General features: G+C 29.7%; 1 protein-coding gene across 2 annotated transcripts; it reads left to right on the plus strand.

Annotated features, from left to right (window-relative positions):
• Nucleotides 1-6482: 6482 nt before the first annotated feature.
• Nucleotides 6483-17439, plus strand: LOC109338017 (probable beta-D-xylosidase 2). Of its 2 annotated transcripts, none has more exons than XM_019575144.1 (8): nucleotides 6483-6968; nucleotides 10318-10596; nucleotides 11932-12101; nucleotides 12353-12450; nucleotides 13133-13483; nucleotides 14162-14575; nucleotides 16418-17036; nucleotides 17205-17439. In XM_019575144.1, the coding sequence occupies exons 1-7, from the start codon at nucleotides 6567-6569 to the stop codon at nucleotides 17023-17025; spliced, it is 2322 nt and encodes a 773-aa protein (XP_019430689.1). In that variant the 5' UTR covers nucleotides 6483-6566; the 3' UTR covers nucleotides 17026-17036; nucleotides 17205-17439. The 2 variants fall into 2 exon arrangements, with proteins under 2 accessions (XP_019430689.1, XP_019430690.1); XM_019575145.1 differs by having other exon boundaries at nucleotides 16418-17035; nucleotides 17202-17439.
• The last annotated feature ends 1082 nt before the right edge of the window (nucleotides 17440-18521 follow it).

Here is an 18521-nt window from a genome sequence, read left to right on the forward strand (position 1 = left end):
TCGTTTAGATCGGAAGTTTTATTTTCACGTAAAATGTTATTTCATAAGAATAATAATTATCAAATTGACATAAATAACATTAATTTGATTTTGGCGTGATGAAGAGTTCGAGAAGAGACCCGACGAATTAAGCTCACCTGGAATCGAGGAAAAAATCTGCATGACACACTCAGATGAAGGAGAAAACATCATGACGCAATGGTATTCGAATATGCTTCAGGACCTCCAAACTCCCTCACAAGTTTGGAGTTGTCTTGGGTATTAAGAAAGCTTGTACTTAATCAATTGTCTGTTTTGTTTGGATTAAGTACATCAATATTTCTTATGACCAATTATGTTAGGTTATGTTTATGTATGAAGATGTCATGATTATTAATGTTTAATATTGCTCGAATAATTGTTCTAAGAAGTATATGTATGAGATAATTGTTAAATTCAAGCTTAAAAACATGTGTTATAAATGAGAAAAATTTTCATTGAGAAAATAAATTTAACTAAGTTTTAAGCTTTTCTCGCTTGAGCAGGATAGCTCTCGCTTGAGCGAGAAGTATCCAGAGAAAACAGGTTTTCTCGCTTGGGCAAGACAGCTCTCGCCTGAGCTGAAATATGCACAAAGAAAACTTATTGTTTTCTTGCTTAAGCGAGACAGCTCTCGCTTGAGCCATATGTGCCTTATAAAAATGGTGATTCCCTTGCTTGAGCAAGACAGCTCTCGCTTGAGCGAGAGGGCTCCATACAGACAAGACTTCTTAAGTCGTCTGAACGATAACTCTCACATGTGCGGTAGTCTAATGGCATTTTTTCAATCATTCACTTCCAATCCTATTCAATAAAACCTAAAACACATTTATTGGAGATAATGTTCTTTCAATAAGTATATTTTGTAAAGATGAATAATTATATGAAATTCTTGGAAATGATACAAAAAAGAGTTGCCATATCTAAAGTGATGTATGTAAAGAATTGCATGGTTAAGGACGAGACCCGCAAGTGTTATATTATGCCCACGCAGCGAGATCGTCTGACCGTAAGAAGCTTGGCTTAAGATCGAGTCTCACTAGAAGCATTTCCGATAGGAGATGTCTTAGGATGGGCAGATCGTTATAAAAGATGGATTAAAAGATTTAATTTGCAACTTTGATTAGTGTGCATATTCATTGTGAATAATGAATTAGTGGAGAAGAAATTTATGGGAGACGAACGAGCCCCGACATGTTGAGAGGGATGGCGATGGCGGTGATTCGTCAACAAAGTCTTGAGGGAGAGTCTAGGTGAGACGAGTCCCATGTATTCCTATATGAGGTATTCTGTTGGATCAGACAGTGCTCACAGCGCAAACTAGACGATCTCTGACAACCCCTCTTTACAATCAGGATCGATGAGAGGGATGCCCAGAAAGTGTTTGATACGACACCATCCTGAAATGGACAATTCTGTTGGAACAAATTGATCATATATATATCCTTGCGAGGAAATAGTTTTGGTGCGATCAAATCGGCTTGTTTTGAGACTTGTACTCTCGATTATTTCCGAATAGTTATTGGGAGGATAATGGTGTATGGATGGTGGACATATGCATAGCATGCATACATGATATTTATCGATATTGATTCTAAAATCATAAATTTTATACTTCATTCATCATTAATACATGCGTGTATGATTATATGATATATGTGTACTTGTTCTTTGTCTTGGATGATATTATGTGTAATTGTACGACGTCAATGATAAGTTTTTCATTAGATGTTTTAATCGCTCTCTTTCTTTCTGGTGTACCCGTATACCTCCATGTTTAGATGGACAAATCAACGATGATCAAGGGCTACCACTTTACAATGTATCAGGAGGGGACATAGAACGTTGAAGGAAATAAATACACCTACACTGGTCCCCGCGACATGGAATTGGATCTTGTATGTGATGACTCTATGTTGCATCTCCTGGCATATTACGCAGTTCGGAAATCATCATTCACCTACCAGAGCGAAGGTCTCTACCTGCTGGTCCATCCCCACCAACTGAGGCACGAGGTAGATCGAGGTTGTTAGGACTTGGCCCCAACTGAGATTCTCATCTACTGACTCAATGCCAAGAGGGACGGAAGGAGCAGGCATGACTACTTCATTGGAGCCTAGGGGGTACACCCTAGACCCTTCGATGGCTTGGGCAGGAGATGAGGTGGTGGAGGACGATGACGATGACTGTGTAGAGATAATTTACATAGAGGAATCGGTAGAGGTTATAGAGATCTCTCTTCAGACTCAGAGATCGAGGAAGAACCCGAGTGAGGTTTCTAGTGCGTCACCAGTCTAGGAGCTCCTTTCTTTCTTTTGATAGGGAACCTGTGTAGGATACTTTTGTAATGCCAACGCCCCCAATATTATTTTTATTTGTATTTTTAGTCTTTGTTAGGGGCGAACAATAGACCTGTCTTGTATTTTGTAAACCATGATGTACGTATTACAAATTCAAGAATTGATTAATACAAAATATTCATAAAAGAATTGTGTTTCATTCTATTACATTTTAAGTATTAAGAAATTATTTCTGCAAATGTTTGAAAATGTGACGTATTGAAATAGAATAGATAAAATGTAAAAAAATGATTTGTAAGTTATATATTATATAAAGAAGAAGAAAATTACCCATTTTTTTAAGAGATTAAATATAGTAATTATGAAATGATTTTCGGGACGTTTGAAAATGTTTTATAAGAACCTCAAAGAACATTGATTGTTGAAGAAATAGATTATTACATAGGCAAGCTAATTGTGAGACTAGTATGAAAGTCTAATGTTGTTAAATTGCGCAAGTTGAAGAATAGAGATTGGACTAAATTATATCTCATTAAAAATCGCTTATAATTTATGTATGTAAGATTGTAGTCCAAATTCATTTTAAGGGGATTTTTTATTATAGCATGCTAGCCCGTATGATGTAAAACAATGATTTTAATTTTAAACATTTTTTATTTTTTAAATTTTTTTATCATTAGATATTTTGTATAATCATTTTTTAACACACTCTCTTAGAATATGCTTTATGAAAGAGTATATTAAAAGAAAATAAAATATCTCATGGTGTAAGGAGATAAGTTATCTCCTCCTGCCAGTAAAATCATTCATGTGTCATGTTTCATCATTTTCTATAAAAAATATTTTTAAAAATAAACAAAATAGCACACATGTCACATTTTTACTGGCTAGAGGAGATAAGTTATCTCCTGATATAAAGAGATATATTATTCTCATATTAAAAATATATTACTAATATTATGTATACATTTATCTTGGGATATCTAGTTCTATAAGTTTATAAAATTATTAAGACAATTTGTAAGTGAATAATGCAGAATTTAGTAGAAACTAGAAAGGCAAAAATGGTGCGTTCCCAATGCATATTTAAATAGTGTCAAATGTCCACAAAAAAAGACAAAAAACCAACCTAAACCAGATAAGTAAACCAAGCCCAATTTTAAAATAGTTTGATAAGATAAAAAATAACCTAGTTATATAGACTTTATTGGAAAACAACAACCCATTTAAGTAATATCAAACACCAAAAAAATTGTTTTATATTTTTGAAACTATTTTTTGATGTTATAAAGGTGATTTAAAAATATTTTTAATTAAAAATGCATAAATAATTTATGAAGGAAAATTTTGCGAGAGTTTAATATACATGCAAGTTATGTATGATTTTTTTATACTACCAGAATGTCAATAATATATCATACACGAGATTGTGTTAGTCATTATCATTTTTTAAATAAAATAATACAATATATAATGAATGATATTCTAATAACGTAAAAAACTCATATATGTTCACTACATATATACTAAACTCATTTTGTAAACATTTTTCCATCATCAACTCTATTGATGAAAATTTAAATATATCATTATATATTTAAACCGGTTAAAATATACTCCAACCTTCTCTCCTTGGATATGGTTAGAAAAAGATGGAAGAGAAAATAATCAAACTCTCAATTAGCTTAAAAATGTTCAAAATTTAAAATAAGTCATTCTCAAATTTTAAATTTGACTTATCTATAATAAATGAATCAAGTTTAAGCTTTTTTATTTTCTTAAGAGTTAGGCTTAAGCCTTATGTGTATTTGGTTTTGCTCATTCACACCATAATGTAATCAATTCCACCTAGAAGCAACTCTCCTTCTATTTTTATATAGAAATTAGGGTTTACCAATCCAAGGGAGATTCTTGTTCGCCACCACCGAAAGGAGATGTAGGTAATGTCCTTTTCTTCCACTTTCTTATCTTAAATAACACAAACAAATTATATATATATATATATATATATAATAATAATTAATATGGATAATTAGATCTTATTTGATTGATTAAAATTAAAAGATACATATAATTTTTTAAGTGATTATATGATCAATAATTAATTTTTAATTATAATTATTTATTATGTACAATTGTAAGACTTAAATTTATTATTCTACTTATCGGTGTGTTATATCTTTTACTATATTTAGGTAATGCCATTAAATAAGCCATAGAAGCTATATCCCTAACCAATAACCTCACTTCTAAGTGAAGCTACTCTATCTCCACCAACTACTATTACTCGAAAATCCAAAATCGGATATGGGGCATTAACTTCTTGATCTTTAATGTCAACCTCTAGTAATATAAGATTTCTTGATCTATAAGTAATTTCCCGTAATTCAGCCAATGCTTTTTTGATCCATTATTCCGTTACGCCTAACTTGATGAATCAACTTTTATTTTATGTACCAAAAAGAATTTATTTTATTTTCTAATTATCTGATTCTTTTAGTTAACCCATGTGAATAATGTGTGTCCCACGTACAATGTGTCTTACAAAGTCAAACATAAAGGTTAAAAACTATCAAACAACTGATGAATCTTAGTGACTAGCTCAACAATTACTTGACTCATACATTAGTGAATTGCAGGTTTGAGAGGAATGTGTGAGCATGTGCTTGTTTTGTTTATACATAAAAATCTAAGTAGGCATGCTTCTACATTCAGGAAGAATAAATCTTACATGGATAATGTATGGATTAGTGGGGTGGAAACAAGCTTACTTGTAAGCATAGTTGTTAAACTCGGCTGAGAATAGATGGTTCGACCGGAAAACGAGTATCTGATGGGTCTGAGTAGCTCCTCTAATTGATTTATAAATATGTTTTTTATTGTTGTAGTTATGTTTATTATTTATTAGCTTATGTTATAACAAAACCTTAGTTGTTTAATTGAGTTTTAAATTTATTTAATTAATTTTATGGTGATTAAAATATAAACTTATGTTGTTGATGATATTTTCAACTTATTTGTGAGATTTTATTGTATTAATTATAACATTTTTTGATTTAATTGAGTACTTCTGTGATGATAATGTTTTTAAATTTAAAATATACATTTATTAAATAATTTTAATAAATATTATGAGTATTTTAGAATTTTTAACACAAAATAAGTCAATTGTTTCAATCAGTAACTCAATTGTTCGATTAGTGACTCATTAACTCAATATACTAACCAAGCTTATGATTACTTTGAGTTTAATAAGATTGTCCGACAAAACTTATTACTTGAAAGACTTAATAACCCTAAAAGATTGGTCTATTTAATTATATTATACTATTTTAATATAACTAAATTTTAATATAAGAAATATACACTAAAATGTATTTTAATTGTTGGTATTATATAGATTTCTTTAAAACTAGTCTCTCAATGTATTTAGAGACAAATTTATTAACTTATTTAAATTTTTTATAGTATAATAAAATTTTAAATATGTTTAGAAACTATATTAGATTTTTAAATAGGCTAGACATATAAATATATATTTTTTAAATAGATAAACATATAAAAACTAAAGATTGTTATGTAAGCTTAGTCATTTAAGGCAAAGTCTTACCCGACTTCAAATTATTACACCATTATTTATTTATTAGGCACATTCAAACAAAATGTTCTTAAATCATATAATTATGATAACCATTCTCTTATGCTAACATAATTCACACAGCTTGCCCTTACCAATTATGTTACTAATATTTATCCACATATGTAAATATGTGCATGTAATATTGTATAATAGATGACATGTGATCAATTAATTATTGTATATAAAATAATATCAGAGCATACAAAACATAACTTTGAGTTTGGAGTTTAAAATTATCAAGGTAAACAAATTGAGACTCAAAACCCGGAGTTAGATTTCCTTGGTATTGATTTCTTTAATTCACTTCTTTTATTCACCTCACCAACTTTATTGAAATTTCACCACCCAAGCAAGTTGCTTCTTTTTCAAAATTAAAAGCTACTGATTCTAAGGACAAAAATAACAATTAAAAATCCAATCATCAAAGGCAATATAAGTATATAACTATACTAGCTAGCTAGCTCTATTACATCATCATCATCATGGAACATTATCATGCATAATTTGTATATCACCTTTACCCTTTCTTATATATAATATTCCCTCCATTCCATAACTTCAAAGTCCTCTAACTCTTACATACATTTATTCTCTCTATTTTTTCTCAAATGGCTTCTAAATTCTCACTTCTGATTACAACCTTCTTCATCCTTTTGTGTACCCTCCATCACAATGGAGAGGCACATGATCCATTTGCATGTGACCCCAAAGATGTTACCACAAAAAACTTACCATTTTGCAAAGTATCACTAGCTATATCTGAAAGAGTGAATGACCTAATTGGAAGGTTGAGACTTGAAGAAAAGGTTAATTTACTAGTGAACACTGCTTCTGGGGTTCCAAGGCTTGGGATAAAAAGCTATGAATGGTGGTCTGAAGCACTTCATGGTGTGTCAAATGTGGGACCTGGAACAAAGTTTGGTGCCCAATTCCCTGGTGCCACTAGTTTCCCTCAAGTTATTACTACTGCTGCTTCTTTCAATGCATCATTGTGGGAAGCTATTGGACGGGTAAGATTTTTTTTGCTTAAACCTTAATCAATTTAATCATTAAGTTCACGCTATAATGTTTAGCAATCATGTTTTTTATACCCCTAACAAGTCACAACTAACACTACATTATTATATATGTATGAATATTTTCCATCATTCATTTATATTATTTATATTTCATAAAATCAATGATGAATAAATATGAATTATAGATAATACAGTAATTTCTCAAAACAAATAATAAGAATGAGATAACTTGGGTAAACATTTTTTCCTAAGAGAAAGGTGTCTAAGTTAAGTGTGATTTGTGGTTTTACATATAACATTCTTAAATGTTTAATGGGAAACTTTTATAAAAATGAAAAGATATACTATATAATAATATAAAATACACTCATCATTATCTGACGTTTATATTATTTTTATTATCTTTTACTTTCATTATGTAAAATCCTACAAGGCGGTGGCACTCCATGATGTGTATTAAATTTAAAATATAATATGCATTAGAGTTATGTTAATGAGTGGCTAAGAATACTGATTAAAGATTATTAAAAATAGTAATTACTTTGTATATGAAAACTAAATATACCATTCCTAACATTTTAAAAATATTAATACAAAATTAATTTTTTAAATCCTTAATCAATACTATAAAGGTACTAGCTCAAGTTTGGTCGTGTATATTATAAGTAATGTTAATGTATCTGAGTAAGTTATAAACAATATAAAATGAATTGGTATCGTTTTTATATGTTATCTCCCCAAGTTAAAGTGCTGCCTTTTATTTTACAGTTTGCTCTATCTTTTTGTTAAGTTTGTGTTTTTTTCTTTTTGTTTCTTCTGACATATTGTAAATTGTGCAATCAATTTGGTGCTTTTCTTGGGCTTTTTGAGCTGGCCAGTGTGGTGGAATAATTAATGTCATTAATATTATCTTTGACGAATAATTAATGTCATTAATATTATCTTTGACTAAAATAAATTATATTGTTAATACTTCTTTAAATTGTTAATTCATTTAGACACTGTTTATATATTAATTACTACTCATTTTTAAATATAAGTAATATATATAAATGATGAAAGATACACTTATATTTTTTTTGCTTACATTAATGTCGCATATATACTCAGCTGATAATTAATTGGATCAACAGTAGTGTTGGGTTATCATATTCTTGGTATATTAATAATATATTGGTTTAATAGTGTAAGATTTGCTAAATTCTTAGGATTATCAAGAAAGTTAAAGGTTAATTCTTAAGAATAATATTATTAAATAAGATAATTATACACTACATTCTTAGGATTAAATTACAAGTCTTGTTAGGACAAGAAAAAAACTATATTCTTGGCACACTTGCGCTTATACTTGCAAGTTGCAAGGAAGATATAATTTGTATGGATATCTGGTGGGACACTTGTATTTATTTATCAGCAAGATTGGATAAAAGTCATCATGTATTTTCTGCACTTTTTATGGGTGCCAATAATTTATAATACTTATTGCCTTTTTAGTGTGTTATGCACTAACTTATTTTACTCATTATTATAAATAATATTTTTTTATATCATTTAGATTTATTTGTTTTAATCATTTTGTTAATCTAATAACTATTATTCTCAATCAATCCTTGCATAATATTTATTGTATGAAAGCGTCCATGCCATTGACGAGATTACTTACATAGTTTGTCACACTTATATTTATTTGTCAGCGTATTTGGTTATACCTAATCATGTATTATATTAAAATGAAATAAATATATCATGCATGAGATTATGGGTATTCAAAGATGAGAAATATGTTTTACTTTTTCCTTTCTTTTAATAAAAAATAGAAAATATGCTCTTTTGAGTTCTGATTCACTTTTTTTTTTCTTACTACACATAGATATGGAACTATATTAAAAGTATTGTATAAATATACTTTATCTTTCCCTTCCAAAAGTGCCCAATACAATTTATAAGTTATAGAATTTTTTAGTCACGATGATTGGTTTAATCTCTTTTATATGTATGAAAACAACTTTTTGGTAGAATTAAGGAAGAATCTTTGCAGTGGCTCTAAATGTTTCTTAAGAAAAGTTTATAAAAACGAAAAAATAACTATTATATTGAATATAAAAGTGAATCAAAATGACAAATTATTCAATCAAAACCATAAATTTGTATTGAAAATACGTTTTCTTACTTTGAAAATTCAAACCTGATTGTATTATTTTCTAGGATTGAGTTCTTTAACCGAAACCTAAAAAGGAATTAGAAAAGAATAGATAGAAGTTTAATCAAACAATTAATCTAAATTTTCTAAATTTATCATCCCAAAAAATCCTTTCAAAATATATTAGATGAAACATATTTTGAATATTCTTTTACAATTTTTCATATGAAAAAGCTCTAATTAAATGTTAAACATTATTGTAAAACATGATTTGGTTGTAAAATACTAGTTTGAGTAGGAGTAGAACTTTGTATTTTTCAACTTAATCACAACTATGGTTGATTTCTTTCTTTAGTCACTGATTGGTTTACTTCTCAACTTGCATATCATTGTCTGTGTGGTCTTTTGTGGTCTCCATTCCATAATCAACTTATTGCACATCGTGTAAGTCAAAAATTTCCAAGAATGTGTGAACAGTGTGGAGTTGCTTTTCATGTCAAATTCTATATATTATCATTGTAGTTAATCTTCTTCTTCTTTTTGCCTTCAAAGGAGATATTTTGTTGGATAATGTTATTTTCACACTCATCATATTGTGACAATTTAACATTATCATTTAATTTTTATATGAACTTTTAAAAAGTGTGTGTATAATGAATGACATTTGGTTACGTTATGGATAATGATTAATTTCTTTTGAGATGTGTAACAATTATTTTGAGTAGTTTTATTACTTGAACATTTGACCTAGTACAATATTTTAGTATTTATAGTTGAGTGGTTATTCTAAGAACATAATGTATTTTCGTCTATATCTATAGAGATGGACGTACTTGTAATATTTATGCACTGTCAGTATAAAGATTAATACATCATCAACTATCCATTTAGATTATTTTTTTTAAATGTTAATGATAATTAGATATAAACAATTGATAATAGGTGTACATTTTTTTCCCCTTTCTACTACTTTCTAAGAAAATATTAAAGAATGATTTAATATGTATATACTAATAGTTTTTTACACTATCAATTAATTATCCACCTTTCATCTGTCAATTATTATTAATTCTTAAATAAAAGTAATATAAATTAATGATAAATAATAAACTGATAGTGTAAAAGAATTTACACGTATAGTGCATAGATTTTAATCTCGAAAGTAAAAATTTGATATAAGAGGGTTAATGGCTGTAACAGGTAGTGTCAGATGAAGCAAGAGCAATGTACAACGGAGGAGTAGGTGGATTAACATATTGGAGTCCAAACGTTAACATTTTCAGAGACCCAAGGTGGGGCCGTGGACAGGAAACTCCCGGTGAGGACCCTGTGCTAGCCGGTACATATGCTGTTCATTACGTGAAGGGGCTACAGGGAACAGACGGTAACCGGTTGAAGGTGGCTGCTTGTTGCAAACACTTTACTGCTTATGATCTTGATAATTGGAATGGCGTGGATCGCTTTCACTTTAATGCACAGGTGCACCACCTTATTTAATTCATCTTAATTTAATTTAGAAAAATATTATATATCAAAAATGTAAAACATTTTTACACTATCCTTACATTATTCATCATTCATTTTCAGTTATAATTAACTCTTAAATAAAAATAATTCAAATAAATAGTGGATGATTACACTATCTCTATATAAATCATTACATTATCATGCATACATGTTACATTCAATTAATTTAGTGTTTTCTTTAACTCAACTATTATAAAGAGTTAATTAAAAGTGGGTAAATTTTATAAGACAAATGAAATGAGACTTTTAATTCTTTAAATATATATATTTAGAAAATATGTTTATTCATGGATCCTTTGTGTCTAGTATTCAAAATATGTTTATTCTGACTATTATTACTATCATCTAGTTACTAGTTATATAGTAAGAAGAACAATGTGGTACAGAACATTATGGGGGAAGAATGGATGACACTTTTAATTATAACTCTTTATCCAATTGAATAATTGGCTTTCCTTATATTAGCTGTCCTTGAAACATATTCATAAGGACTTATCATGTTGTCGGATTAAGGATACCTTTTTTATGGACAACTTTTCAGACCCTTACCCCAATAAGATAACACAACCCACCAAATTTGTTCGGGTACACATTTGCTGTTACACATATTGTATCACTTCATATCTCATGGACATATGATTGGTCAGAAAAAATATATTTAAGTTGAAATTTAATTATTAAATATTTTTTTGATCAATCATAAGTTCATGGTACATGGAATGACACAAAGTGTGAGACATCAGATGTGCTCCCAATTTATTCTTCAAGAAAAAACCCTATATAAAAGTCTTAAATTTTATATCTTTTGCAATAAGTTATTATGATCTATTTTTTATTTCTAATTAATCCTTAAATTTTAATTGTGGGTGAAATTGGTTCTTACAAGAAAATATTGTTAAATTAATATAAATGAATGTTAGAGCAATTTAATTTAATTTTATATGTATCAATATTAACTATTTTCAACTCTTAAATTTGCTTATCATCTTCTTCTCGATTAATTTTATATTTTGATGATGACGGTTTCCTCCGGCTATTGCTGTTAACCTGCACTATATCATTGCTACTATTGTGAGTTTCATCGCACCAATTTTCTTACTCATCTACTAATAATTTAATAATATATTTACACACCGACCAATTTCATAAAGTGATAAAATTTAATGAATAATTAAAAAGAAAAATAGTTCATAGTAATTGTTTGCAAAAAGTTTAGGGGGAATTTATACCTTTTTTTTTTTTTAAATTTTGAGTGGAAACCTTATTTTTGAGTTTCATTTTGCTTAGGTTAGCAAGCAGGACATAGAAGACACATTTGATGTTCCATTTAGGATGTGTGTGAAAGAAGGAAAAGTAGCAAGTGTGATGTGTTCTTACAATCAGGTCAATGGGGTCCCTACTTGTGCAGATCCCACACTCTTAAAGAGAACAATTCGTGAACAATGGCATCTTGATGGGTAAGCTTAAAATATAAAATATCATATATTTATTTTATCATCACTAAATCAGGGTGAGACTTGATGTAATGGTAATATTGTTACTCATCTTATGACTTTAAAGTCATTAAATTCAAATTCTAAAAACAATTTTCACATCTGTGTAAATAATATTATCTAAATCATATTCTAAATCCTACTCGGTAAGAGTGTCGCGCATTAGGTCAAACTCATTATTTTTATCTTTTGTTTTTTGTTTTGGTGTGTTTTAGGTACATTGTGTCTGATTGTGACTCTGTAGGAGTGCTTTATAGTAACCAACATTATACATCAACGCCAGAAGAAGCAGCTGCTGATGCCATTAAAGCAGGCTAGTTACTTTCATTGATCCAATTTGTGACTTAGAGAGATTCTTGCATGAACTAAGAGTACCTAAATTAGGTGCACCCAAATCACATCAACAATGAAGTAATTTTTAGCTTATTACAAGAATGCAAGACATCATGGAGAATTGGGAGAAATGAACCTGAACTTGACTTGAAAACTCACTAAATCAAATTTCTAAAACCATAACCATCACAATTAGCTACAAGTAATGCAATCTTTTTAACTTAAATTGATAACACTTTACATATATATCATGATAATACATTATTTGTTTTGAAATATATATTATAAAATATCCCTTACTTCTCTAATTTCATGATTTAGCTATACACATAATGTTCAAATTTATCATTGTGTCAAGTTATCATTCTTGTTTTGACAGCCATGAAGTCATGATTGAATTGAATTCATATTAGTGTCTAATTGGATATCGGGTTTCTTAACCTCAACCCTGCTTCTTTTTTTGACCCAAACATATTTATATAAGGGTAATTATGTAAAACCCTTATATACCATAAGTTTATTTGTTAAGCGGATTTCCATTGTCAAATTGAGACCAGGTTCGAGTTAGTATCAATAAGTTTGGGTTATATTTTCATTCCTAATAATTGATGAATGATGCATGTGATCACAAAAGGTTAATTTCATTTTAGTCATTTTTACAGGTTTGGATTTAGACTGTGGGCCATTCCTAGGATTGCACACACAAGATGCAGTTAAGAAAGGCATGTTAAGTGAAGGTGATGTGAATGGTGCATTGGTGAATACATTGACAATCCAAATGAGATTAGGAATGTTTGATGGAGAACCATTATCTCAAGCATATGGTAATTTGGGTCCAAAAGATGTGTGCAACCCAGTTCACCAAGAACTAGCCCTTGAAGCTGCAAGACAAGGAATTGTGCTCCTTAAAAACAATGGCCCCTCTTTGCCACTCTCCCCACAGCATCACCGCACTGTGGCTGTCATTGGACCAAATTCTGATGTCACTATTACTATGATTGGCAACTATGCTGGTAAGTCCATATTTTCTATAGTAATTTTGTTTAGAGTATGTTCTTGTTTTGAAATTGACGACCTGAATTAATCAAGTTAGTGATTTGAAATAAACAATATGAAAACTCATAATGAATTAAACTAATTCGAGCTGCAGAGTCAAATTGAATAGTCTATGAACTCAAATCGAGTCGAATTCAAACTAAAAAATAAATTGTATTAAAATCAAGTCGACTCGATTTGAGTTCAGTCTAGATACGACTCGATTTGGCTTGTTTGTGGCCTTGGTACCAATTACGTACGAGGTAGTGAAAAAATAAAAATAAAATAAAACATTTTAAACTATCAATGTATATTGTTTTATGAATTAAACAAACTAAAATGGTTAAAAATCAAATAAAATTTAATTTTCTTACAAGTTAAACAAAACAAGCTAAATTTGTTGTAGAATTAAAAAAATATATGCATAAACTTTCTGGCATGAAAATTTCTACTAGTTATTGATACTTTTGACTTCTCCTAAAAGTATAATTTAATTTCCTGGCCTTTAGTAAAATCCTACCAAACAAACATATAAATGTCTTAAGTGATTTACTAAATAACTTTTGTAATAAGATAGAATAATGCTTTAAATTCTAACCATCCATGTGAACAAAATAGAAAATAGCTCTAACCATATATCTTCACTTCCCTTATAGGTATTGCTTGTGGATATACCAGTCCCATACAAGGAATAGGGAAATATGCCAGAACTATTCACCAGCCAGGTTGTGCAAATGTAGCTTGCTCTAATGATAATCAATTTGGGCCTGCTCTAGATGCAGCCCATCAAGCTGATGCAACAATTCTTGTGATGGGCTTGGACCAATCTATTGAAGCTGAAACCAAAGATAGGGCTGGGTTACTTCTACCTGGGCTTCAACAAGACCTTGTTTCAAAGGTAGCAGATGCATCAAGAGGGCCTACAATTTTGGTGTTGATGTCTGGTGGGCCTGTGGATATTACTTTTGCACAGAATAATCATAGAATAGCTGGTATTTTGTGGGCCGGGTACCCGGGCCAAGATGGTGGTGCTGCCATTGCAGATATTCTGTTTGGAGCTGCTAACCCAGGTTTGTCAATTTAACTCAAGTTGTTAGTAGTCATATATATATATATATATATATATATACATATATAGATATAAGAAGGTCATTTTTATTTGAAAATTAAATAATTACATTCAATTTCAACCATTAATTTTCCTAAATTCAATGGATCATAAGTGTAAGTGAAACAAGTGATGAAAGAGAAATCTTAAATATCTTTTAAGTTTAACATATTTGATCTGTTAGATTTAGAAAAATTAATAGCTGAGATTAAATGTAACTTAATTAGGTGTAAATGAATACCTCATATATATATATATATATATATATATATACATGCAACAGTTGCACATTTCTATGACAATCTTCCATGCAATTTTGTTGGGTTTGAATCCTTAACCAATGATGAGTTGAATTGTGTTTCTAGAGTTGTTTGTGGAGATATCTAACCAAAGAAAAAATAAATCAGTAAATAAATGTTTAGTGATATAAATGCACTTGACTTTCTTAAATAATCATATTGTTTTAAATATCGTTCATTGTAAGATCTAAGAATTATTTCTCTTAACCTTAGGTAATTGTAAAAAAAAAAGAAAAAAAAGTTTACTATTATTAAGCATGTTGTTTGAACATGGTTTGTTGAAAACCATTAATATGAACTTTTAGGTGTGAAATCTAAAAAACTCTCAAGTCTCACATAAAAAAGTTTTGAAAAAAAAAAACAAGTCTCAAGTCCACATTAGAGAGAGGAGGAACATTGAAAACATCTCAGGTTGTAAATACATGTCTTCTCCTCTCATTATAACTTGCCCCAAGTTGAATGCGTTTTCATTCAATTTTTTCTTTCTCCCTCGTATTTTCCGCCGATGCATTTCTGACAAACTTCTCCCCCTTTCTTTCTGTGGCACTAAGAAATGGCACATTCAACCATATTGTGAGAATTTCGAGAGCTGACATGTAGTCAGTATTTGAGGAAAAGAATTGACACATCTAGTCATAGTCTGGACATTTCGAGAACTGACACTGGTAGTCAGAAAAGAATTGGCACATGTAGTCATACTGTGGGCATTTTGATAACTGACACTGGTAGTCATATTGTGGGAAGAGAATTGGCACGGGTAGTCATATTGTGGGTATTTTGAGAATTGACACTCGTAGTCATATTGTGGATATTTCGAGAATTGGCACTGATAGTCATATTGTGATAGGTGAATTCGAGATTGGTTCTTACAATGCAGTAAAAACTCGATAACAAATATCTGGACTGTTTTATTCTGTGGACGGGTGGTTGATAGTCTGCTTGCCTATTTTGGACAGTGGCACGAAACGTGTTAAAGAGAGCAACTTGGTCGTGACTCAACCAACAAGTATTATTTCGTATCATTTATAATTATTGTAAGCTATGATAACAACACATGACCTAGGTGTGTATATGTGATTCATATTGACCAATGTTTTAAGGGCATTCATTAAAGACTAAGATAAATTAATTCTATATTTTAAAATTGTAGAGTTTATGTCTCAACACTTAAATTTAAAGAAAAGTTTTATTATTTTCCGATAAAAATATTTCATTTGCACTACCTTGAGCAGTCAATTCCTTTGACATTGCCCTGTAATTATATACACATATATATAAGATAGAGAGATAGTTATAGAACTCATTGAAAATGCACTTATCTTCTAACTTGTCATGTTAAATTTGAATGTCTCTAAATAATGACATATCTTCAAAGTTATCAGGTTAAATTATAATTTAAATGTCTCTAAATTATAATATATATTTATATTTGTTGTTCTTTTAATCTTTATCCTGAAATAGTCCTATATGTAAGTGAATAAATATACACTATGTTTCACTTTCAGGTGGCAAGTTACCTATGACATGGTACCCACAAGAGTACCTTACAAACTTACCAATGACAAATATGGCAATGAGGCCAAGCCAATCTAAAGGGTACCCAGGAAGGACATATAGGTTCTACAAAGGGCCAGTTCTATATCCATTTGGGCATGGATTAAGTTACACACATTTTGTTCACACAATAGCTAGTGCCCCTAAATTGGTCTCAATTCCATTGAATGGCCACCACCATTCTAATACCACTAACTTTTCAAACAAAGCAATTAGAGTAACACATGCAAGATGTGGAAAGCTTTCAATAACCCTTCATGTTTATGTTAAAAATGTGGGCTCTATTGATGGCACTCACACATTGTTAGTGTTTTCTGCTCCACCTCTTGGTGGGGGCAATTGGGCCCCACAAAAACAATTAGTGGCCTTTGAGAAAGTTCATGTTGATGCCAAGGCTCAAAAACTTGTCCTTGTTAATATTCATGTGTGCAAGCTTTTAAGTGTGGTGGATAAGTTAGGGATTAGGAGAATACCAATGGGGGAACATGTTATTCATATTGGTGATGTTAAACACCATGTGTCACTTCAAGCAACAACACTTGGGATTATCAAGTCCTAGAATTATTTATGGGAAGCTCATCTTCTATTGTATAATTTGTATCACGCTATGTATTATTTGCATTGATTAATTAAAAAATAGTTAAGTTAAAAGTTTAATAATTAATTTTTTTTAATCAATCAATACAAGTGGCACATGGAGTGAAAGAAATTGTGGGACAAAAGATGTGCTATTCTATCTGTCTTTCACTCAAAATTGAAATCTACATAGCAATGAATGTGTTAGTATTACATGAAGACTTGAAGATTTTATTTTCCACTAGATACATATATAGGTTCAAAGGAACCATGGTGAAAAGAAGAGTGTCAAAGTATATGGCTTAAAGATATGACATATTTTTGGGCACCAAAGTTAGTTAGATGATTGATTCATCATGAATACTTAAAATAATAGGATTAATTGTGAGGAAATGTATTGTTGTGAATGGAATTTGTATTCCATTTAAGTTTAATATAATTTGACTCTATTTTATTTATATTGGTTTAGTTTGATGATGGTAATTAAGTAATGATTTGCTTTATGGTTAGACTCATTATTATTTCATTCTCTATTTATCCTATAATAGGACTACCATCTTGTATGCCACATTTAATTGATTCCTTTAATTCCAAATTTCCTGGAATCGGTTTCATGAAGAAGAGAATGAATTCTCATCATTTACACAACTTCATGACCCAACTTGAGACCCGTTTCAAACTTTTTTGTGGTGTTGACTCATTTTGACCTAACTTGTTAAGGTTATATTTGGCTCACTAGATAAAGAAATCTAATGAGTTATGGGGTTAAAAGACCAACAATGATATAAAATTTAATTGGACCGTTATTAGCATTTTATTTGGCATTAGATGAAGAAATTAATTAAGTTATGTTGCTGAAAAATCAATAATGACGTAACATTTGGCTGAATCATTCTCACAGGTTTATCCGACTATTTGATCAGACCGTTAGGATTTTATTTTGTTTCCTAGATGAAGATATCTTTTATAATGTATCAGAATTACAATTAGTCTTATTCAATTTTTGGTTATTATAATTATATTGTTCTGGTTTAATCATAATCATTCTAAAATGATTTGTGTTATAATTAGATTCATTATTAATTGATTCAACATTCATCCTGTAATAGGATTATCATTTTATATACCATAATAACATATAATTAACATATTTCATCAATATATATTTCTCTAAATACCCATCCATACCCATAATTAACAATGATTACACAAACTTTGTACCTCACATACACATCTCATAGCTAAACCGTTGGTTCGTGTGAAGATTGTAGATCACATGTTTCATTTTTTGTGCCTATTGTGTTCTATCCAATTGAAAATTGTCATATATTTAGAAAGAAAATCATAAAAACAAAAATTATTTTTTATATTATTTGATGAAATATGATTGATTTGAATGTAAAGACATAAATATTTAGGGACAGAGAATCTTGGTTCTTAGGGAAAAAGAAGAAAGATTTAAAAGATTTATGAAATTAA

This window comes from Lupinus angustifolius, unplaced genomic scaffold (genome assembly GCF_001865875.1).
Source record: "Lupinus angustifolius cultivar Tanjil unplaced genomic scaffold, LupAngTanjil_v1.0 Scaffold_16_127, whole genome shotgun sequence".
In the NCBI taxonomy this organism is placed as follows: domain Eukaryota; kingdom Viridiplantae; phylum Streptophyta; class Magnoliopsida; order Fabales; family Fabaceae; genus Lupinus; species Lupinus angustifolius.